General features: G+C 37.1%; 2 protein-coding genes across 2 annotated transcripts; one reads left to right on the top strand and one right to left on the bottom strand.

Moving 5' to 3' along the window:
• The first annotated feature begins 6,768 nt into the window (after window positions 1–6,768).
• Window positions 6,769–19,413, top strand: ccdc33 (coiled-coil domain containing 33). The gene is made up of 11 exons (XM_042495432.2): window positions 6,769–6,910; window positions 8,457–8,650; window positions 9,632–9,695; window positions 13,100–13,295; window positions 14,830–14,918; window positions 15,024–15,155; window positions 16,427–16,520; window positions 16,594–16,718; window positions 18,025–18,114; window positions 18,751–18,867; window positions 18,961–19,413. The coding sequence occupies exons 1-11, from the start codon at window positions 6,860–6,862 to the stop codon at window positions 19,021–19,023; spliced, it is 1,215 nt and encodes a 404-aa protein (XP_042351366.2). The 5' UTR covers window positions 6,769–6,859; the 3' UTR covers window positions 19,024–19,413.
• A 52-nt stretch (window positions 19,414–19,465) lies between these two features.
• On the bottom strand, window positions 19,466–23,958 carry LOC121949937 (cholesterol side-chain cleavage enzyme, mitochondrial). Its single transcript, XM_042495806.2, has 9 exons — window positions 23,475–23,958; window positions 23,067–23,222; window positions 22,715–22,914; window positions 22,396–22,599; window positions 21,361–21,521; window positions 21,111–21,277; window positions 20,026–20,104; window positions 19,699–19,890; window positions 19,466–19,604 (listed from the first exon to the last, which is right to left on the bottom strand). Exons 1-9 carry the CDS (start codon window positions 23,747–23,749, stop codon window positions 19,482–19,484), a joined length of 1,557 nt encoding a protein of 518 aa, XP_042351740.2. The 5' UTR covers window positions 23,750–23,958; the 3' UTR covers window positions 19,466–19,481.
• Window positions 23,959–23,990: the final 32 nt, after the last annotated feature.

Here is a 23,990-nt window from a genome sequence, read left to right as displayed (position 1 = left end):
ACTTGTCTGCCCTCTGATGTAAATTCAATCCCAGTGACAGTCCTGCCAAAATAGGAGTGATGTATTAAACAACAGGCCCTCCTTCCGCTCTCTCATCAATCTGCATGCCCTTTTCACAGCCTCAGACACCATGTGACATGCTTTAATTTTTATGCTAAAATGTTTAATATATTTGGATGTGTTTGTTTTTACCAGACAAAGGTTTTTATAGCTACCTAATATGATTTCTGGATTACCTGTTTTGAATAATTTTTACGAAATTTACTGAAAAGTTTGTTTTTGTAGTTTGTGTTTACACTATGTTTGGTTTCATACTTATCTCCATATCTTTCACTCTTGGGGGTCCCCTTTGGTTATAAGCAGCATTAGTGTTTTTATGTTTCCCTGATTTATTCAACAGCAAGCTGGCTTCGGTAAATGTCAGCTGGTGTGTTAGTCATTAAGCTCCAGTTGTATAGCATTTTTGAAAGGTCATGTTGAGCTGGTGGGGAAAAGCAGTCACAGATACTTGCTGCGGCTGACTGCGACAGGGACACCAGCCTGCTGTTGGCGAGGTTTTAGGGCTCGTTTAGATTGCCTCACTGTCCCCAGAGGCTCAGTCATACTTCCTATACATGTTTAACAGGAAACACACAGAATTGACAGTAAACATAAATAATTCAATGGCCTTCATAACTTAAGGCTTGATTTTTGTCTGTGTGTTTTCCTTATAAATCTTTAAAGTGATAGTTTGGGTTACTAATCCATAGTTTGTGTATTACAAACAGTAAATGTCAGTCAGCATGCCCCCCGTTTGGAGAAGCAGGCTTGAGTCCGACACAGAAACTAAGCAATGTCCTGCTGTGGATGGGGGTCAGCAACAAAATAGCCAATTAAAAAAAAAGTCCCTCTCAATAAAGTCAGTATCAGTTTGTCCATATTTGGACAAGCAATGTATATATATATATATATATATATATATATATATATGTGTGTGTGTGTGTGTGTGTGTGTGTGTATATTTTTATATATATTTTTTATATATATATATATATATATATATATATATATATATATATATATATATGTTCCCAATTTTAATAATTATATATATATATATATATATATATAGGTCATATTTTAGCTGTATTTCCACCCCCCGCTGTTGTTACTGTGTTCTGCGTTTGCACTCACCCACACCGTTCATTACGCTCTGGGTTGACCCTGCTTTTACGTGCGTATCCTGTATGTTTATGGAGCAGTGCGGTTTGACGACAGCATAACCGTAATTGACAGACGTTGATTTACAGATAATCCTTGGCTTTGGTCTCACTGGATGGACCTCATGAGGAGTGGGCTTGGCTGTCAGCCTCACACGTCCTTGAGTCAAAGCTGCCCTTGACACACACCTCCCTCTACATCCCTCCTCTCATTCTGTGTTGCCCTCTCTCTCTCTCTCTCTCTCTCTCTCTAGTGCAATATTTTACAGACCTTTATCCCCACATAACGGCTTGCTGCAGATGTGGTTTTATTTTGCTGACAGGGCATGTCTATGATTGCATCAGGAGCAAAACGTTAGCCCCTCGGGGGAGCCTGGTAATTAAATGTTTTGGTGGCACACTTTAGTCACAGCTGGTTGAAACAACAATTAGTTGAAATTTGATTTTGCTTAATTTATTGCACGTAGAGCCTAATGCTGATCAGTTATTACCAATCTGATCGAATTCTAATGTAAATTTTCCCCAGATATAATTAAGTTAGACACATAATGGCAGATTTTACTGTTTGGTGTGAGAATTGTAGAACAGAATGACACAATTATATAATATTTGCATTTCTTAAAAATACTTTTAATGTACTATGAAATAGGACTGGCACAAGAAAAGATTTTCACTACACAGTGGCCAAAATAATTCCTGATAATGATATTATTGTGTTATCTATAGTAAATTATTTGAAACCAAAGAATGCTGCCATTCAAACTAATCTTTAACTTTTTGTTTATTGTGCATTTTGTCTCTTTTTGGTAAATGCATTACACTGAAATTTGCATATGTAGGGAGGTGAAGAGGAGTCTAACCACAACTGCATAAACATGTACGTTTACACCTGGTATTAACATGTAATCTGGTTGATCTGATCACAAGTGGACATTACTAAATACAAGCGTAAATGAGGGAGTCTGAATGAATGAAATCTGAAGCAAATCTACATCTCAGTGTCTCCTAGAAAAAACAAAAGCCTCTTGGCCAACTAAGGCCACCACGACAGAATCTTTGCTAATTTGCATAATGTGAAAAACACCAATAATGGTCAGAGTTTTTGCTCTTTTGGCTCTCAGTTTTAGCGCCACCATCAGTTCGATTTGGAGTCAAATTGAATTTCAAACTTCATCATCATTTCCAGTTGTGGTGCCAAATTTCCTTTCACTCGCTCATTCCAGCTTACTGTGAATTGAGCAAAAAAAAAGATGTAGCATATAACACTGACTAAACCACATACACCAACTGTTACACTTCAGATATTGGTCAATATTTGACTCCAGAGCATGTGTACTAAATGTGGCGAAATTCTGTCGACCGGGCTTTGAGGTGCACGCTTAGAGCATTTGTGTCTCCCTCTATGGGTCAGGCTGAAAGTGCTTTGGTAAACTTTTTCCCCAACACTAACCGAACATTTCCTCTAGGGTTCGCTAGATCATTGGCCTGACTGATTATTGGGGCAGATATTTGGCATTTTGCTGATTATCTGTATGGACATTTTATTTTAGTGCTCGCTGATAAAATTAATTAATTAAAAAGTGCAAAGAAAGTTTCAGCACGTGAGGAACTCTTACTCTGTCAAACTTCAGGGAGCTATTTTTATTTATTCATTTTTAATTTAAATTTTCACAACTTTATTTTTTAAAAAAAGTTGCTGGGAACTTCTTGTATATGATGTTGTTTTAGTTTGATTAAAGATTTGCTAATGACTTTTAAACAAAGTTTTGCATTGGAGTTTGTTATATTCTGAATTCTAAATATTGACAGAAAGATTTCAATTTTAATTGTAAATGCATATAGAGTCCAAATATCAGTTATTGGTCTATTTAACTACTAACCCACTCTTCCTGGTGGCGCTGCACCGCAGCAACCTGGACTCTTGCTATGCGTGTGCTGCAGTTCTAATAATCGGTATTGGTATTGGCTCTGAAAAACCAATATTGGTTGACCCTGAATTTATTTCATGATTTTTGATAACTGGGAAGATTGTTAATGAGTTATGGCCAATCAATGGCTGAGTCCCGCCCTTTGCATTGCGCTGACATTTGCACATCCTTCATGCACAACCATCTCTCCATCTGTGTACACATCTCTATCTCCAACCACTGTGTGTTTTATAAGTATATCGTTCTGATCAAAACTGATCAAACTCATGCTTCTCTTTTCTAACCCTGTTATTTCTTGATTAAGATCTCTACTGCAGCAGCACAGACATAAAAGAGGAGCGGCCTCACTGCTGAGCTGAATTCCTGTGGTGACGACAGTCCAGCTGTGTAAAGCTCTATCCTTTCTCACTTTTTTTTCCTCCCTTCTGCTTCACCTCTCCAAAAACCCTTTTATCTCTGTGTGTTTTAGCAAACTACAAGTATTTCCGCTCGGCTTGTCATGTGTGGATGGCGGCATGGGACGGTTGAGGTGGGTGGTGCTTTTACGGGAGGGAAGGATGGGGAGGAGGCTGAGGTCAAATGTGGGAAAAGAGGAAAAAAAGAGTGATGTCTGGGTCAGATGACGGATTGAAGGGAAAAAAATAAAAGGTGGTGGACAGGAAAGGTGGAGTGTGTGGATGTGGAGAAAGCTCCTGGGAGCTGCTTTGCTCTGGCAGGCTAATTGAAGCTCTGTGTGGCAGTGGACTCTGAGCTGTCACTCCAATGAAGAGCCCATTTGCTGCATTTTTCAGGTTGTGTGCTGAATTCTGATGATGTTCCCGAAAGCCCAGAACACAGATCGACACTGTTTCTGACCCCCCTCCCATCCCCTGCACGAGGACACACATTCCCCTCCCCAGCTATCCACAGATTACATATAACAGGGTCAGAGGCATTCTGAACACGAGCAGCGACGGCAAAGCGCATGTGAATATGAATGATTTTGTTGCGAGGATTTTGTAAATTTGTCGAGGAATCTCATACATGATAATGTGATATTAGACTCTGCGGAAAGTGTTTTCACTTGCACAGGTTTTCCCTTGTTGGATTAGAAAAGATTATGTCTTCTAGCTGAGCACATAGCTGCAAGCATGCAGTGAATTATTTATCATGAATTAAAGCAGTCAGTGAAAATATTTATCTAAAAACTGAACAGAGTGGGATTTCTGTGTGCGAAGCTGTTACTGAGCTGTTCAGGCACACGGCTGTTAGTATTTATATCAACTGAAGTGAATCACCTGGCAATTTTGGGTTATACTATGATACATTTTCACCATTCAGTTTTTGATTTTATGAACAAGAATTTGTCCAAAACACAATTATTTAGTATATTTTTATGCCTCTGTGAATGGAGGCATTTTTTTGGGTTGCTTTGGGTTGTTCGTCCGTTCTTCGCATTCGGGTGAATGTGATATCTCAAGAATACCCCGAGGCAACTTTTTTCAAATTTGGCACAAACATTGATATAGACATATGTCATAATATTTCTGGAACTCTATTGCACAGTCTAATAAGGCCATGGTAAATAACAACGAAAGGGGAGGGGTGGGTTAGAAAAAAGGTTAACTTTCCTCCTGGAGTATCAGTTCCCGCAAAATTTGGAAAACATATAGGCACCTATGGATAAGATGCAGTCATGTATATATGATTTATTATCACACTCTGCACAAAACTAAATAAAAATTTTATCCAAAAAAAAATGGCACAAACATCAATTTGGGTTCTGCAAAAACACATCTCTGGCCATCACTCAATTTCATCACTCAGAAATAGAAGGGGAGACATTTGGTCAAATACTGAATTGTTGATGGGTTTGAAGAGACATACAGCCACAAGGCTGTAGTTATAGTTCTTATTTTTCTCAAAGTTCTCTTCCTTTACACCCAACAGTTTATGTTAATTTATTTTAAAAAAAACACATAAAAGCTCAGTACAGATTACTTAATGCAGTACTTTATTATCTGGTTTAAGCTGACAGTTTACCTCTCACATGTATTGTAAATTGTTTCCATAAGGTGCAGATACGGTGTATATGGAGGTTGTAAAGTGAGTGCCATGCACAGACTTTTATAAAATTGATGACTCTTCCTTCCTGCCCCCACTTTGATTATATAGTCTCAATCAGGTCTTGTGCCATCGATGATTGTCTGTCTGTGCCTAATGAGCTGCAGGCAGGAGAGTTATTGATCCATGGCTATTGAAGGTTCCACATACATTTGCATATAAGCCTGTAAAGATACATGCTTCACAACCTTTGACTTATTCTGAAAAAATAATTGTTTTGTTTATCCAAAAACCCTCCATAATTTGTTTGTGTTTGATGACGAAATTCTTTAGCACAGCGTCCGTGGTTTGACAGCGTGAGTAAAGCTGGGAATAAATGCTCAGAGGGAGCCACAGGTGCTGCACAGCACGTCACTGAGAAATCATTAGTCAGTCTCCATCAATCTGCTCATATGGGCTAAGACAGGATTCATGTGGGGGTTGGTATTTACTGAGCAGGAACCTCCCTTTGATTCCATCGATTGTTACACGGTGCCTCCAGGCATAAAGATAAAGTTTGATTTTATTTTCACAACACTCAATACAAAAGTGCAGTGAGAAAGAGGTACACATATCTTTTACCTAAAGGAACACGTCACCCACAAAATGACCAGCATACTGTTAGTCATGTCGTCGTGAAGAGGACTTTGCTTTATGTGTATGCCTGCAGTAAAACAGCAAACATATTAATTGATTAATTGGTTGTGGACCACTGCAAAACTATATGAAAACAACATTTTGCAAACTGTCACACAGCTCATGCAGTATAATCCAAGTCTCAATTATCTGGTTGTATGCTGTGCAAGAGTTTGTAAACAAAAGTTTTCAATATAGTTTTGCTGCTGATAAATGTGGTCCCAAATCAGTCAATAAATCAATAAGTTCACTGTTTTCCATTGAGGTCTGCAAGAAAAGTTTTTTTTCCCAAATACAAGGTGACATGGCATAACTAATTGATTCAAAAATTGTATTTTTTAATTAGTATTTCTTTAAGTAAATTCCATTTAAATACAACTTAGGTATAAAAAGGACCAACCTCATTATGCAAATTGGCCCTTTATTTGATTGTCATTATTAATGCATTAAAAGCATCCTTTTAATGTAACAGTCGGTAAAGGTGGGGCTAACAACTGCATACTCGCCAGCATGTTTGGTATCTTAATCTTAAATGATATGTCATGTTTTATTTGTTGTTTACCTTTTGTATTACTATTTGTATTATTGGTAAAGAAGGCTCTCTGTACTGAATATACAAAGTGCCCAAAGTTACTGAAGCTGTCCATAATGTAGTGTAGTAAAAGTACAAAGTATAGTAGCATACAATTAAAGTACTATCTGTGCAACAGCCTTGAAAGTGTAAGTTCAGTAATTCAGAACTGTAGCGAGTTACTTTAATCCTCTGCAAAAGAAGGCTTTAGAGATACCAGATGTAATAGATTGTGTTATTTTGATTTGAGCTTTTTTGAATAATGAAACATGATAGTACAGTTTTGTACAGGCAGGAATCCCTCTGATTGGCCTGAGAGTTGCTAAGGGTTGTGTTGTGGTTACAGGTTAATTGTTCTGACTTAATAGCAGAGCTCCAACTTTCACTTCCACCATCCGTTACACGTTTCCTCTTCTGATAAGGACTCCGATATTTTCTGTTTGATGAAGGCCTTGAAAAAGACAAAGTCACTTAGCAACCCTGCAGCTGTAAAGGTAGGCTCTGACTGTGTGGGGATATGTGTACAGGAGGGAGAGTCTGTAGGAAGATAATAGATAATGAGTCTATTTCATGTCATTTCTTTGGATTTGTGCTACCTGGCAACTGCGATCATTGACAGTGTACATTGTATATGCGAGGCGCGTACCTGAAGGACTTTAGGGCTATTGACTAAGAGCTCTTTTGTTATAGCGTGTATGCATAGTGATGTAACAGGCTTTATACAAGAGATGAGGAGGTAGAACAGGCTGAACACAAGCACGGTGAACATCAAGAGGTCACTGGCTTCAGAGATTTTTTGGATAAAAGCTTTTGTTTGCTGTAAAAACACAACTGATGGATTTAATGTTTCCTTTGCAGATGTACAGTAGACCTCCCACATTGTTATGGAGGACTGTTCAGCAACTAACAGACAACTTTTGAAAAGTTAATCCTTCTTGCTTGTTTGCTTGTGGTTTCTGTTGTATATTTGACCCTTTGGTGTGACTAAAACTGGCTTTACCTCCTCATGGTTTTGAGTCCCACAGACGCAACAATGTGTGTGTAATAATAATAACAACAAGTATTGAAAAATCAATCAATCTGAAAACCCAATATGTAGGAAAAAGAAATACACAGAGGGATGCTGGCCCTTCTCTTTGCTATTAATAGGAAATGTGGATTTGATAAAAGTGGTGTTAGTTATGCTTGAGGTTAATTAGACCCCAGAACTCCCTTTTATTTATTTTTTTTCAAACTTCAAAACAAATAGGACAGGCGTCATTAACCTTTACTATTTAAAGAGCCAGTTTTGACCAAAAAACTCCACTTAAAGTAGCTCCTCTGCAGTAGGCTGTGTGGGATTATTTGTTAATTTAATTTTGCAGCATTGTTGGTGAAAGCAAAAAAATTTTAAATCATGAAATGTCGAAACAATTTTTTTTTTGCTGCTGTATGGGCTTCATATTTTTACAGCTGAAGATTATAAGAATCATTTTAGGCTGTGATAAATGTATATTAACCCTTTGAAACCTGGGCAGTTTGGCTTGATTTATTTTAAAAACATAACAAGAAGGTAATAGGCAGCTAAAGAAGAAATTACCCAAAAATTTGCAAGAAGTTAGTAAAAAAGATGAAAATTAGCAAAAGAAATAAATGAAATGAAATAAAATAAAAACTGAAAAAATAAACAAAGAAACAGGTTTCAAAGGGCTAAAAGGTAAAAAAAAAAAAAGAAAGAAAAAAAAGCATTATTTATTTCCATTTAATCTTTTGTCAAAGTTACAGGGAGGCACTGAAGAGGGACTGAAGAGCAGCATGTGCGTCATTAATGCATCATTTTCTGCAGCAGACCTGTGTAACATATCACTTCAAAATCAAGTTTATTGGCTATTCTCATCAAATTCTGAAAAGCTGTAAAGGATTAGTCTGTTGTAGTATGTATGTTTTTGATGGCTAAGCAAAACGTTAGGGTTGTGCTTGACATGACCTATTTATGAGACAATTTCTAGCTGATGTGTGGAGATGCAGTTTATCAATAAAAAACACAATTTTCCTTCACAGCTTCAGAAGGATGAATACGGCCTCCCATCCCATGATGCCCTGGCAAAGATCCTACCAAATGGCCGCTGCCTTTTTAAGACTGAAAAGACGGAGCTTCGCAAAGCAGCCCAACAAGAACAGGAGAGGCCAGAGGCTCCACAGACCAACAAAGCCAATATAAACCACACCTATCAAGTACATCATTCACATAAGAGGTGAGACAGACAAAACAAGCTTGGATTTATTGTGATGATCATTGTGTTAACCCTGTGAAACCTGGATCCACATAATTTTTCTTGTGCTGCATTTGTATGCTTTTCACAAGTCTTTAATAGTTTGAATTCAGAGCAAATTCATTTGATTTCTTAGAAAACATGGGAAAGAAAGGTAAAAAGCAGCTTAGCAAGAAATGTTCCAGAAATTACAATAAATTTGTAGATTTTGAAAATTACTTTTAAAAAAGCTAGGGAAAATGTCTATAGAACTATATTTATAATTACTATAATAATGTATTTAAAATCATTTTTCAGAATTATCATAATTTTTAACCAGTTTTTGAAGCCATTTCCTTGTTTGATTGTGTTTTATTTTTTAAAACAAAAGTGCAAAATAATAAATAGATTTGGAAAATTATTATTTTTTAAAAGCTAGTGAAAAAATGTCCAGAGAGCCATATTTAAAATTATCATTATATATATATATATATATATATATATATATATATATATATATATATATATATATATATATATATATATATATATATATATATATATATATATATATATATATATATGTGTGTATATATATATATATATATATATATATATATATATATATATATAACATTTTATTTTATTTTTTTTAATTACTAAATTATTTAAGCAGTTTTAGGTCATTTTATTGTGGGGGTTTTTTTTCTTACTTTTGTTTTTTATTTTATTATTATTATATTTATTATTAATTTTTTGCTAATTTTCAGGTAATCTGCTTGGACTTCTTACTAGTTCCTTGGTAATGTTTGGGTCATTTCTTCTTAGGTTGCTCATTACCTTTTTCTAATGTCTTTGAAAGAAATCAAGTCAATTTTCCCAGTTTTCAAAGCATTAATGTTTTTTACATTAACATTTTACGAAGACAAAAAGATTTTAATAGATTAATTTAACTAATTCTTATTAAATGTGTTCATTCCTTAGACCCTCTCTGCATGACTTGGAGGATGATCTCCACATGACACAGATCACCGACCTCCAAACTAAGGTGATTAGATGTAATCAATAGCTAAACTCTTGAATCAATCAGTGAAGCAATCCCCGCTGTCAGGTTTGGTTAGTGAACAGCAACATGGGAACGATGATGAGACGGGACAGGATGCTGAAGTAGACACACACAGTTGGGAGACAAGATGGCAGATAGTAGAATAGATTAACATTTCTTAGACTGATTGCACTTAAGGAGGATGGAGAATGATGAGGATGGAACGTGTGCCAGGGGTCCAGGGTGTTATTTATGCATATGGTGACATTTTTCTCCTGTGGCTGTGAGGTGTTTTTTTGTTTGTTTTTTTGATAATTGAATTTAACATTGGTGCTTAAATCTAAAGCTGAAGCTTCATATATTTTTGATAGATTATATGATAGAAATGCAGATTTTGGGGTATTAATCACACAATTGTGTAGTGAATGTGCATACATACTGTATACTATTACTGTACATTAGGCCCAGCTCTGGACTGCTTTAAATGGGGGGCAGTAAGAGATATTGGTTGGTAATATGAGTTATTCTTTAGGACCGTATGCTGAATTGTGTCATGTTTTTATACAAAGCTAATTGAGTGCCTTTTTTTAAGGGTTTGAGGAAATTTGGGGCTTGGATCTGACCTCAGCAGGGGGAGCGGGGTGATCCTCCTCCAGGAAAAATTTTGATAAACAACCTCAGTTGTGCTTTTTTAATGTACTAATGCGGTGATACTCAACTTAAGTCCCACAAGCTAAATCTAGCCGCTGATAGGGTGCCAAGTGGCACCCCAACCATTTTCTAATTCACAATGAAAACTCTGGGAATTGGGAATTGACATTTAGTGTACACAAGGTGCCAGAGTACAGAAAACAGCATCAAAATACAGCTGTTTATCTGTCAGTGGAGGAGCCACTGAACCCCCCGACAGAGGTCCTAGCTAGGCCCCTAATGTCCTTAAATCCTAGAAATGTCCTAAAGTCCTGGAAACGTGCTAAAATCTTAGAAACGTGTTAAATTCATAGGAACATCCCAAATTCCGAGAAATGTCCCTAAATCCAAGAAATGTCCTAAATTCCTAGAAATGTACTTAAATCTTAGAAATGAGCTGAAATCCAAGAAACATCTGAAAATCCTAGATATGTCCTTAAATCCGAGAAATGTTCTAAAATCCTAGAAATGTCCTCAAATCCCGGAAGTGTGCTAAAATCTTAGAAACATGCTGAAATCCTACATGTGTCCTTAAATCGGAGAATTCTCCCTAAATCTGAGACATGTCCTAAAATCCTAAAAGAAAAATGTATGGGGCTGCTCAGACTGGCCCCTGGCCTCCTGTCATTTTGCAAAAGTGCCCCCCAAGCAAAGCAAGTTGAGTATCCTTGCCTTAATGACAAAAACCACTCAAAGTGAGAATTATTTGGGGCTAAAGATTCCTATATTTGGTGTTGGGGCAGAAGGAGCATTTACCATGCCTAGAACCAGCCTAGCTGTACGTGCATAATGATAATGGTATGAAACCACCTAATTAAACATAATATCAACAAAATTGAATCCTGCTGCCTTCTGACATGTGATGATTATCCTAAAGTGACAGCATGTATGGCAGCAAGGCCACTTTAATGTCCTCAAATCTCAGAGAGATGAGGGCCCCCTCAGTATTCACAGGCAGAGACATAGTCCCCTTTTATTTTTGACACATGATGGGACTTTCCAGACTCATCATGGGGAGCCATCCTTCCCATCATGCCTGTGGGGCCCCCCAGCAGAGACACCATCTCATCTGCAGTCATGATTGTCACCTTGTCCCTGCCCTTTCAATTAGATGCTCAATTTCACCCTCGTGTCCCACGGGAGTCACAACCACACCATCCGAGATTGGAATAATCGTGGCCCCCTCCTCATACATGCAGCTGGACCTCAGCTCTCAGCCTCCATTCATTTCTGTCTATTCAATGTGATAGAGGAGTGTGTGACAGAAAAGAGAACAATGTAGAAGCTGCTAGACAACATGCGCGTGCCTTAGACAGAGAAATGTCTTGATAACACCTCTGCAGCAAAACAATTCTGAAGTCAAAATCAGTGAGGAATATTTAGTCTTTTAAAAGAGTAAGAATTGAGAAGATGTACAAGACTTTTTTTCATTTTTGCAAAAATCATTGTTGTCTTTTAGTCTTTCTTGCTGAAATACTCTCATGAATTTGGCATGAGTTTTCCCTCTACGGTTCAGCAAAAGGGCTTTCACAGGAGGACGCTCCTTGAATGTGTGACTAGGATTTATCCAAAAATTCTGCTCAAAGCTCCCATGACTAAAGAGCTTCACAGGATAGGGTGTTATTGTCCCTTCGAATTTGACAAGCCAGAGTCGTGAATTCATTGTACTCCAGACCTTACACAATCGCTTACAAGTACGCACATTTTGTGGTGTAATGTTCTCCTTTGGCTTCCAGTTATGTCCCATTTCTCATGTTATGTGCTTATCCCAAACCAAGAGAAATCAATTATTCATTGAGAGTCTGAGACTTGGTGATAAACTGTACATACAATATGTACTTGCTGCTGGGATGTTTTCGCAGTGTCTTAGTGCACAGACGTGTTATTGAGTACATCCTGGAGGAGCTTATAAAGAGATGGGGTTAAAGAGACATCTAGTGGTGATGATCACATAAAATCACTCTGCATTACGTTTGTCTCGCCAGGTTTCTGGGAATATTTTGTGCTTTTTTTGTTCCTGAAAATAATGTTTGTGTATTTTTTACTCTAGTCAAAAATGGTGACAAATGTAAAAAATACGCTTGTCACTGTCTCAGGCTATTTGATTAAAAAAATAATAATAATAATGATAATAATAACTTTATTTGAATATCACCTTTTAAAAATGGCGTTTACAAAGTGTTTTGACAAAAAAAAAGGAAAGCAGAGGCAAGAAACCCCTGAGGCAATAAAGGCCAAACAATTATACTGAACAAAGGTGAGAAAAGAATCAAGGTAGAATTTAACGAGACCAGAGGTAGAAACATTAAAAACAAAGTTACAAAATAAAGGCAGTTAACAGAACAGAAAATACTACTACTACTAATACTACTACTACTACTACTATACTACTACTAATAATAATAATAATAATAATAATAATAATAATAATAATAATAATAATAATAATAATAATAATAATGATAAACAAAAGCAGACCTAGTCAGAATAATGTATAAGTTAAAAAAAATCAAAAGATATATCAAAAGCTAAATTAAGAGACAACATCACATAAAAGTAAGTCTTTGATGACACTCAAACTCAGACTGGTACAGCAGGGATTAGCATTAATAGGAAATATGAGGGATTCAATTACTGAATTCCTTTTGTAAACAAACCAACAAGTATCCCACTTTAAGCAACTGGCGTGCAACTGACTGTCCACATCTCTCCATCAGGAGGTGGACAACTATCGTTCAGCCATGAGTAGTATGGCAGATGACATCATAGCACTGAGGACTCAGGTGGTGACTTTGGAGGAAGAAAACAGTCAGCTCCGCACTGATCTATCCCTGCAGCAGGACCTGGGCCGGGACCTGCTGCATGACACCGACATCGACGTCATGACCAAGGCTGAGATTGCTGACCGTATAGGTAAGACAGCAGAGCACTACGGTGTAATCACTCAGTCCTGTATGTAAGAGGGGGACACATCCATCCAATATTTACCCTCCAAATACTGATAAAAAAAAATGCTATGCTAGAAAAGGCATCGTTACACTGCCATCTGAAATTATCATTAGCAAATGTAAACATAATAATTAATCAATTTAAGAAATGGCTATTGTTATAAAAACAAAGGACAAACAAGGTCAAACACTGTACTGTCTCTGTTTCATTACTTTCAAAGTTTTTAAAAAGTGGAAAACAAGAATGTAATATGAATGTTATGTAGGCTGTAATAGTTTTTGTAAAGTGTTCATCATAAAAGGTCAGGAGAAAATTCATTTAACAAAAACGTCATATTAGTATGTAAAAAAGATTTTTTTTATTAGTCAGTATAGAACGTAATAAAAGGGTGATTAAAAAGTCAGAAAAAATGCGTTACTTACATAATTAAAAAAAAGTCATAAAAATGTCATATATGTCGTATACCATCATTAAAAAGTAATTAAAAAGAAAAAAATCATAATACAACATAATTTAAAAAAGTAATTTAAAAACATCCTAAAAATGTCACAGCATAACATGCCCTTAAAAAGTAATTAAAAAGTCAGAAAAAGTCATAGCATTATATGTGCATTATATGATAAAACTCATTAAAAGTCTTAGTGACAGAGTTTGCATTGTCCTTTGTAACCCTTTATCATGTGCTGGCTCCATAAAATGGTCATCATGCTAATCATGCTCAGTCATCACAGATGTAATTCAGCCCTGTACTCTACCATATATTATCCATTCATCAGCATCCTGATCTTGAGCCTGGCCCAAAACCATGCAGAAGCAATAATTGACATTCTTTCACCAAAAGTTGAGATCAAAAGTAGGAAAATCTTCATATTGACTAATGTCAGAAAGTTTGTTATCCAGCCAGCAGCTGCTGAACCTTCAGTTTGTGCCATTTTCCATTTAAGGGCATTTTATTGGCAGATGAAGTACTGACAGTGGAAGGTGGCTCACTGTATGTTTGCTAATCCTTGCGAGAGTGTGTATTTCCAGCTGACTGGGCCGTTTTGTGATAAGGCAGCTCATTTAGGCCACGGACCCTGATAAGCTGTGTGGGTAGTGTTTCCCTTATCTCCTGAAGGACAGTTTGTGACCCTCAGTGAAAGGATGTTCCTCAAGGTCTCACTGCTGGCATCAAAGCAAAGGGAGCAGATTTAACTCTCGTCCAACAGAAAATCCAATCCATTTCAAAAGCTTTATTGATCGTTATAGTTCAAATGTCTAATCCTCAGAACTGACTTGTTAATCATTCTAAATGTGAGACATCATTTAAGTTTTATTCTTTACACGTCAAACGTCTCATCTTTGACCAACTTAGCTGTCTTTTTCTAATTTTAACATGATAATATTGCCTAAAAAAAACAAACATTCCCGTGCTAATAGAAATCTGAATGTCTGTCACGTCTCCATGTCACCCCGATTTATGCTGCTGTGATTTGTCTTTCTGTTTTTTTTTTTCAAGCTTCTCTCAAATTCAAGCTGGCCAGTGAGACCAGTAAGGCTGCCTCCCAAAGAGACAGGGTCCTGCAGCTGCAGAATGTGCTGATCAGGGTTAGACAAGCCACGTTACGTTAATGAAACTTGAATAATTCATGTAGATGTTTAAGTAGCATTTACATAGCTTACTTTTCTATCTTCCCTGCTTGAGTTGTGCAGAAGAATGACAGTGAGAAGGAGCTGCTAAAACTTCAGAGAGTCCACCAGCAGCAACAGGAGAGTCTGCAGCGTCACCAGAGTCATTTGGAAAAAATGTCAGCTTTGGAGGCCACAGTGACACAGCAGGAAAAGGTGAACAGTCAGCTACCTTGTCCCCTCTACACTTACTGCTACACCTGTCTGTATCACAACAGAAATGCTGCCTTCTGTGAATAACAGCTTGAAATGCATATGTTAGTGTCCAGTTTCAACCTCAGTGTCTGCCTGAACTCGACCCAGCATAAATAACCACAGAGGGCGCAGAACAGCTCCACACTTCAACAAAAAAAGAAAACCAAATCATGTTAGTTAATGCAAGGCAAGGCAAGGCAAGGCAAGTTTATTTGTATAGCACGTTTCAGCAACAAGGCAATTCAAGGTGCTTCACACAGAACATTGAAATACAACAACAGGGGGAAAGGAAACACATTTAAAACATTAGAAAAGAAGCATGTAAAAGGTGATTTAAAAAAAAAAGCAAGTGGGAAAACAACAGATAAAACCCAAAAATATAAAAACACATATATTGAAATAAGAGTTGCAGTGCAGAGTTTCGAAGTAAAATATAAAATTTAAAAAGTAAAAAGCCTTTTAGTCAAAGGCAGCAGTGGACAGGTGAGTCTTTAACCTTGACTTAAAAGAACTCAGACTCTCAGCAGACCTGATATTTTCTGGTAGTTTGTTCCAGATATGCTGATTCTCCATGTTTAGTTCTGACTTTTGGAACACAGAGCAGACCTGCACCAGATGACCTGAGTGGTCTTGATGGTTCATACTGGACTAGAAGGTCTTTGATGTATTTTGGGCCTAAACCATTCAGTGCTTTATATGCTAGCAAGAGAATTTTAAAGTCTATTTTGTGAGAGACAGGGAGCCAGTGTAGAGACCTCAGAATGAGGTCTGAATGCAGTGCAATCAAGATCAGGACAGAACTCAATTTATATAAATTATAACAACCATTATAATTTTTTTGTTTCATGGCCACATGGACGTTTTGGGCCAGACGGCCTTCTTCATTGTGTAGGTACAGCAATATCACAAAGAAAGCCTACAGGTGGGGTTCATTTTAAGTGACCACATGAAAACACATACAGTGAATCCAAGCATGGGGAGTCGACAAGTGGAAGGCACAGAATCAAAGTAATATGTATTTAAATCATAAGGCAATAAACAATATAAGTTTAAATTTAAATGTAAATTTAATAGATTTAAATTTTAAAAAATAATAATGAATTTGAAGAAAATAATAATTTTTGGCCACAAATTTGTTGAATGTATTTATTGCATTTTTTTTTTTTAGATATTTATGAATCGTCTTAAAATATATGTATACACTGTTAACTTGTGCCATCGTATTTTTTCAGGTCATCGAGAAGATGGAGAAAGCATTAGATGGCAAACTCAGAGAGAAGAACAAGCAGAGTGGTGACAAAAGGCTGGTGGTGAAAAAGCAAAGAGGTACGAAGACTGAGGCGAAGGAAAAAGATGCATTCACATAAAAATTTGCAGAACATATCTTTGTGCTGTGTAGGTGAGACTCACCACAGAGAGGATGAGATAGAGTCGGCCATGGCAGCAGAAAACACTCGTCTCAGAGGAGAGCTGGACAGGATTCGGCAGCAGGCCACTCTAGTCGTTGTTCAGCAGTCAGCTCAGGTACTCCTGCACAGTTTCGAGTGTGATGTGAAAAGAGTGCACAACTCTCATCAGATTAAAAAAGACTGACCGCAGTTCAGATATTCCTTATGTCTTGAAGAATATGTTGTAAAATTTTAAAACCCCTCAAACTTCATCTTGCAGAATTTAGAATTTGGATGCTCGTGCACACCTTCAGTAACTTATAGACAGTTTCACTGGAGGAAAGTGACCATAGGTGAAGAGAATTCCTTCACACTTACCTATTACTTTAAATAAACTTCATTTTAAACACACAACGTTACAGTCCTCAGACCTTCATCAGGTAATTTTACTTTCACTTTACCTCATGAAGGTCTAAAGACCGAAACATTGTGAATTTAAATTCACCTTAAAACTTCAGTTAATACCCTGGGTTATTATTTGCTTAAATCATTGACCTCAACAGGCTTAGTATATTTGGGACAGGGCTTTTATTTCCTTTCACACAAAACTGTTGCTCAGCATAGATGAGAAATACAATCAAACTGTTGATTTAATCCTTTGAAACCTGGGCAAATTGGCTTTATTTATTTAAATTTATCTAAAACATGGGAAGAAGGTAGTGAGCAACAAATATAAAAATGACCCAAGTACAAGAAAATTACCTGAACTTTGCCAAAAATAAAAAAAAAAGATAAACGGGTGAAAAAACAACCAAAAGTAAAGAAAGTAAACCAAACAAGAAAAAAAGCGAGAAATTACCTGAAAAAAAACCCTAAAAAATTATAATAATGCTATAAAAAAAATTTTTACAGTATATGCAATTATGAAAATCATAAATATAGTTCACTGGACATTTTTCCTTGGCTTGTTTGAAACTAGTCTTTTCCATCTACTAGTCTCTTTCTTTGTGTCTCTCCTGTTTACTATGCTGATAAAACTGTCTTCTTTAGAACTCATGATGTCAGTAAAATTAACTCAATGACAGAATTGTGAAAATCTTACCAAGCTAACATTGTGTTTATCATGTCCATATTGACAAACGTTTGAATATATATACATGTTTGTATGCATGATCTAAGCAGCTACCTAACGTTATCTCCAGTGGGTAGCCAACAACCTGGTTTTATAAAGAACTTTAAAACTTTAAAAATAAACTGTATAGTAACAAGACCAGGCCTCTACTTGAGACTTGTGGCCACAACCAACTAGTAAAAGGGACTGGATGTTTAATTGTGATCAGGCTTTTATTTGAAGTTTTCTGATAGTTTTTTGCAGTAATAATAACTAAGTACTAGTCTTCAGTTACTGAAATCTCGAATTGATGTGTCTTGTGTCCCCCCAGAAAAAAGACGCACTGCCACTTAAGGAGAGACTGAGCTTACTACATAAACTGGAGATGGCCGAAGCAAGAATCCAGTCCCTGGAGGCTCAGGTGAAAGTACAAAAAACGTATATATTCAATTTTCATACCGTAGTAGAGGAAGTATTCAGTTCATTTACTGTAGTAAAATTATTAATAAAAAACTGTGAAAATACTCTCTTAAAAATAAGTCTTGCTTTAAGTAAAAGTAAGTAAGATCAGGAAAATGTACTTTAAGTATGAAAAGTTTAAGTACGCGATAAAGACAAATCTAAAAAATAAAAACATCCAAAAAGCTCGAAAAAAAAAAATGAAGAGAGAATTACTTGAATGTTTTTTACAATAGTTGTCAATTAATCGAGTAATTGTTTCAGTTGTACTTGTAGGAAAACAGCATTGTATAAACCCATCCAGGTTTTTTTCAGTCAAAGATCCTAATTTGTAAAGCAACTAATTAATACAGCTATCAAATAGAGTAAATGTAGTGAAGTCAAAAGTACAGCATTTCTCTCTGAAATGGAGTAGAGTTACAGTGTACAATGACATGAAAAGAAAATACTGAAGTAAAGTACAAGTACCTTAGATTTGTCCTTCAGAACATGCACCTAATTACAATGCACCACTAGTTTCATAGACTTATTGTGCCACTGATGAGTTATTCGTTCATGATTTGAAGTTAACGTTTGCCTGTGGTTGCATGTATCGCAGCTGGAGGAGAACTCTAAATTATGGGGGAGAGAAAAACAAGAAATGTTGACCAAATTGATGGAGCACAGGCACGGCTTCATCCGGACACCAACCACAATCCTACATAATGCTCCTTTGGTCAGTCGGGTGCAATTAGCCTTCATTTTATAAAACACATACAGTGCTGTATATAGTTATTGTCTGACATGAAGTCATTTCTTCTTCTTACAGAAGTCTGTGTCAGAGTCATTGCATCAGGAAAACAGACAGAGGAAACAGAAGCCCATAAAATGACGCGCACTAAACACACGCACACACACTTTTCTTTGACTTAATGTTCCAAATAAGATATTTTTAATCCAATTAATACATACACATACATATTTTGAAATAGATGTATTGTTTTATTCATCACTGTTTAAATAGATATTTTTACACATATTTTTAAAACACTTTTCCGTATAGCACAGAGTAAAACATCTTTACATTCCAGGTTTTTCAATATATTGTACACACAGAGACTACACATTTCCATGATTGTTCAAATTATTCACTAAGTATTATACAGTCTCTATAATTACTTGGTTCACTAGTTATGGTATAAGTGAGGTAAATTGTTAATGCACAATTTTAGCTTTTTCTTTCCTAATGTTTTCTTGCTCTCCATTACCATCTAAGGTTGGAAGATTTTACTCAGAGTTGATATTGTGGTGCTTTGTGAAGCCCACAGTACCACAGTTTTTCTCTCCAAGTTATCGACTAGCATGTAGAGGCTTCAAAGTCAAAATTATAGGCTTCTCTGGTAGGAGAATGAGCTCAAAGGTACTCTGCACGTCCACGTGGCGCTGTTTCTCCACTCTGAAGTTCTCAAGCATCTGCAGAGATGGAGGATAATGCACACAATTAACATGCTGTGGAAATGAGCCTCAGAATATAGTGAAACACTTTGTTATTCTCTGTATATCTCACATGGATGAGGAAGATTTGCATCTCTGTCTCAGCTATTCTGCGTCCTAAACACTGACGGGGGCCGAAGCCGAAGCCCAGGCTCCGGAAGTAGTGCGTCTCCGTCCTCAGCCAGCGGGACGGTTGATACTGCTCCGGACGGAAAAACACTTTGGGGTCTCTTCCCATTGCATACAGTCCCAGCTGGACCAGGGTCTAAACAGAAACACAGAAGATAAATAAATATATAAAGAAAATAAAATGGAATAAAACAAAATAAAAACATTATTCTATAACTAACTATTATTCTATAACATATATATATAATTTATATTTTTAACTGCCTCTTACCCCAGCTGGGATGTGGTAGTTTTGGATAATGATATCCTCTGCTATGTATCTTTGCAAACTCACTGCAACTGGGTGTAACCTGAGGGATCAGAGTAAAAAGTCTACGTTAAGGTCCACATAACTAACTTAGTAGACAGCAAAATTAGGAAAAGAAAAGGGGTACCCAGCTAGCAAGTTTTGCTTCTAAAAATATTCTGAGAAAGGTACAATGCAGCCAATGCAATGTTTTAGTAAGGTTTTTAATGGCAAGATCCTAGAATGTTCTTTTTAAAGTTAGGGTAGCATTCTCTATAAACACTGAAAAATTTTAATTTTTTAATTATTTTTTGTTAACATATTAAATATCATTACATTTTCATTAAAAAAGTCTGTAATCTAAGTCCTCAATAACATGTTCTGAATGTTGCTTTGAAAGTGTTCTTTCTTTGTTATCATGTAACATAGTGGGAACATTATATTGGACATTCTGTAATCTGTCACCTCTCAACATCACCAAAACATCCTCAGAATTTTGCTGTTATAACATTACGTCTTAGTCACTATTTAACCTTAAAGTAACATTATTTGAACAAATAAACATCCTTATAACATTCTTTGAACATTAGATTACTATGTTTCCTTGACAACATTATTGCACTTGTAGGTAACATTAGCCAATGTTGTGGGTCTGTTCCCTGGTGGCTGGGTAATTTTCAGAACAACGATGTCTTACTCAGGGTTCCTACAGTTTATCACAAGTGAGATTTAAGACTTAAAAAGACGTTTTTTAATGCTGCTCGGTATGAGATTTAATAACAATTTTAGGAAAACGAACATGAACCGATATCAATTACTAGAGGTAAGAGAGGTTTTTGCCTAAATATTTATTGTAACATAAAAGATTGCTTTCTGGTGCGTAAATGTGAGAGGCATTTGGTAACACCAATTAAGGCCTTATTTTTAGAGCAATGAAGTCAATGCCTTTTAAGACATTTTAAGGATCTGCAGGAATCCTTGCCTTAGTGGGAAAGGGTTATTACCAAAAATCTAATGTACTTTCAGTATCATTAACAGTGTTACATATGTGGCAACATTTTTTTTTTCACCTCAGTGTTTCCTTCAAAGCTCCTTTGACCAGTGGAATCCGCCTCAGCATCTCCATCATGTCCCCCTGGCTCTCAGCCCGAGCTGCAGCCACCTCCGCCCTCAGCTCCTCCTGGAGGCCGGGGTGCCGAGCGAGTTCATACAACGTCCACAGCAGCGTTATAGACGTCTGAAACACAAACTCAATTAAGCAGGGAACCTAAAAGAAGGTAGATTATAGAAAATAAAAAATTTGTGTCATTTTTGTGTTACCGTATCTACTCCTCCAGCCATCAGCTCTGTGATGCTGGCCTTGATGTCTTCAATGGACAGCTTGTCCAGCATGAGCAGGCTAGCCAGGACTCCTGGGTATTTCTTTGGTGTGCCAGTTTCCTGACGTAACTGCCTGTAGATGTTCTGGATGCAGCGGTCCGCTGATGCATCCAAAGAATACACCATAAATCTTCAATTAACAACCCCGGCTATTATTTACTTAAATCATTGACCTCAACAGGCTCATGTTTGGGACAGGTGTCTCTATGGAGGGCTTTTATTTCTTTTCACACAAAACTGCAAAGATGAAAAATGCAATCCAGTTACTTATTAACCCTTTGAAACCTGGGCAAAATGGCTTTATTTATTTATTTTCTCTTAAAACATGGAAAGATGGAAAGAACTTCATGAGCAACAAAAGAAGAAATGACCCAAGTACAAGAAAATTACCTGAAAATTCGCCCCCCAAAAAATTAAAACAAAAAACTAACCAAAACAAAAAACAAACAAAAAAGTAAAACAAACAACCAAAAGATGAAATGACCTGAAAAAAAATGTTGAAAATTGTAATAATTCTGTAAAATAATTAAAAATATATAACTGTGTTAATTATGAACAATGTATAATGAGTATTTTTGCTTAGCTTGTTTGAAAATAGTCTTCTACATCTACTTATGTCTCTCTCTCTTTTTTTGCACCTCTCTTGTTTACGATGCAGGTAATACCGTCTTCTTGGTGTCAGTAAAATTAAGTAACTGAATTGTGAAAATCTTTCAAAGCTCACGTTGTGTGTAGCATGTCCATATTGATAAAAGTTTGTATTGCATGGCAAAGGGGCTTCTAACTGAGACAGGCCTTTATTTGTGGAAATGTGTGGCCACAATCAGCTCGTAAAAGGGAATGGGGCATTTAATTAGAAATAGGCTTTTATTTGACGTTTTACAGCAGCTTAATGAGAAACTGAAGCATAAACAGTGCAAGCATGATTTTCAAAACAATATTTAAGATGTTCATCCTGGTTGTTCTGGGTCCTACCTTGGTTGAAAATCCCATCCCATGCCTCCACATGGTCCCGCCACACTTTGGCTCCAATCTGCCTCAGCAGAGCAGGAGGTATGTACAGCATGGGCGAGGTAGTCTTGAACATGAGGGTGATGCAGTCAATGAAATGTTGAGCCTCGGGGTCAATGTAGTCCAGCATCAAACCCAGACGCTCACCGTATAGCACTGAGCTTACCGCTGCGTCAGACAGAACAAATATGGGACAAGCAATATGGGAGGAAAAGAAAAAAGGCCTACACAGTGAATTACATAAATTGTACTTTGGATATCAAGAGATAAAAGTCAGTCTTACACTCTAGAGCGTATTTGAAAAGTTCTTGAGAGAGGTCAGTGGTCCATTTATTCTGACCGCTGCGCTTTATTTTCTTGTTAACTCTGGTCACAAAATCCTGGCCCACTTCATCCAGCAAAGGCACAAAGTTTTCCTGCACCTTCGGGGAGATCACCTCCTTGTTGAGAATCACACGGTTTGACCTCCAGTCCTCTCCATCCCTGTGGGGAGATAGGATGTAAACTTCAACTTGCAAGGCAACCAAAAGAAATTATATTATAGCAATAAAGTAAAAATTTGCATCCAGTGTGTTCCATAGTATTGTTAAAAACAGATTTTATGCAGGTAAAAGGGGAATAACAATAACACATACTTTAATAACACTCCATATTTGCGATTCCTGTAGTCTCTGTATGATGTCCAGGCTTCCACTCTCAGCCTTTTAGGATAGTGGCCCTCCGCTTTGAAGAGGATTGCAGCATCTTCAGGATTGATGATATTCACGCTTTCATAATAACCTACTTTTTCTCTGACATTCATAAAGTCAGACAGGGAGAGAGGGGTGAGAATGACATATCATCTGCTTGTTTTCAGAACAAGATGACCTCGTATGTCACACTTGTTTTTTTCATGAACAGATATTTACATTCATTATAAACTGGTGACATCAGTCATTTGTTTTGTCTACTTATTGTCCTTTTTCTTAAGCCAGGCAGCAGGCAGTCATTGTCATGCTGTTATTTTATCTTTTTTGATCCATGCAAACAAAAGTCTTCCATACCTGTAAATGGGTCCAAAAGTGTTGAAGTTCTGCAACATGATGCGGTGAATGTTTCTGAAGCCATCCAGTTTCCAGAAATTATACAAGTTGGCCACGCCATTCTTCCACAATCCAGGAATCTCACTGAAAGGCCTGACGATGCTGCTGCTCTCTGAGTACGCCTGTCTGACCACCGGCATACTGCTGCTGCTGCAGCGCACAACTGACGCTGTTAGCTCGCCCATCCAGGACACAGGCGCCGTCACAATGCTGCGGCACACGCTCCACCTGGCCATCCTGGCAACAGAAATGCTCACTCTGCTCTACCTTCAGCAGCTCCTCTGGCTCTCCCGGGGACATCTGGTGCAAAACAAGGAGGTTGGTCTAAATAGTTGGCCCCCCTTGCTGTGCGGATCAAGGCTCTCCAGATGAACTTTATAGCCTAATAGAATACACACCGCGCTGCAGGATCTGTGCATGTTGAGCTGTGTTACTCACCAATTGTTTTATAGCACCCTTCAATCTGTATGTAAGTGA

Source organism: Plectropomus leopardus, chromosome 7 (genome assembly GCF_026936395.1).
Source record: "Plectropomus leopardus strain MGB_pleo_1.0 chromosome 7, ASM2693639v1, whole genome shotgun sequence".
Taxonomy (NCBI): Eukaryota; Metazoa; Chordata; class Actinopteri; order Perciformes; family Serranidae; genus Plectropomus; species Plectropomus leopardus.
This window is presented reverse-complemented; position numbering and strand designations above follow the sequence as displayed.

Bases quoted from the DNA above. Each gene is read 5' to 3' on its own strand.
- LOC121949937 (XM_042495806.2), bottom strand. From the start codon at position 23,749: ATGGCCAGGTGGAGCGTGTGCCGCAGCATTGTGACGGCGCCTGTGTCC. The intron at 19,891-20,025 runs GTAAGAGGCAGT...GTTTCTGTTTAG, and splicing joins ACTACCACATCCCAGCTGGG to ACCCTGGTCCAGCTGGGACT. The intron at 19,605-19,698 runs GTGAGATATACA...CCATCTCTGCAG, and splicing joins TGCAAATCTTCCTCATCCAT to ATGCTTGAGAACTTCAGAGT.
- ccdc33 (XM_042495432.2), top strand. From the start codon at position 6,860: ATGAAGGCCTTGAAAAAGACAAAGTCACTTAGCAACCCTGCAGCTGTA. The intron at 6,911-8,456 runs GTAGGCTCTGAC...TTTCCTTCACAG, and splicing joins GCAACCCTGCAGCTGTAAAG to CTTCAGAAGGATGAATACGG. The intron at 14,919-15,023 runs GTTAGACAAGCC...TGAGTTGTGCAG, and splicing joins TGCAGAATGTGCTGATCAGG to AAGAATGACAGTGAGAAGGA.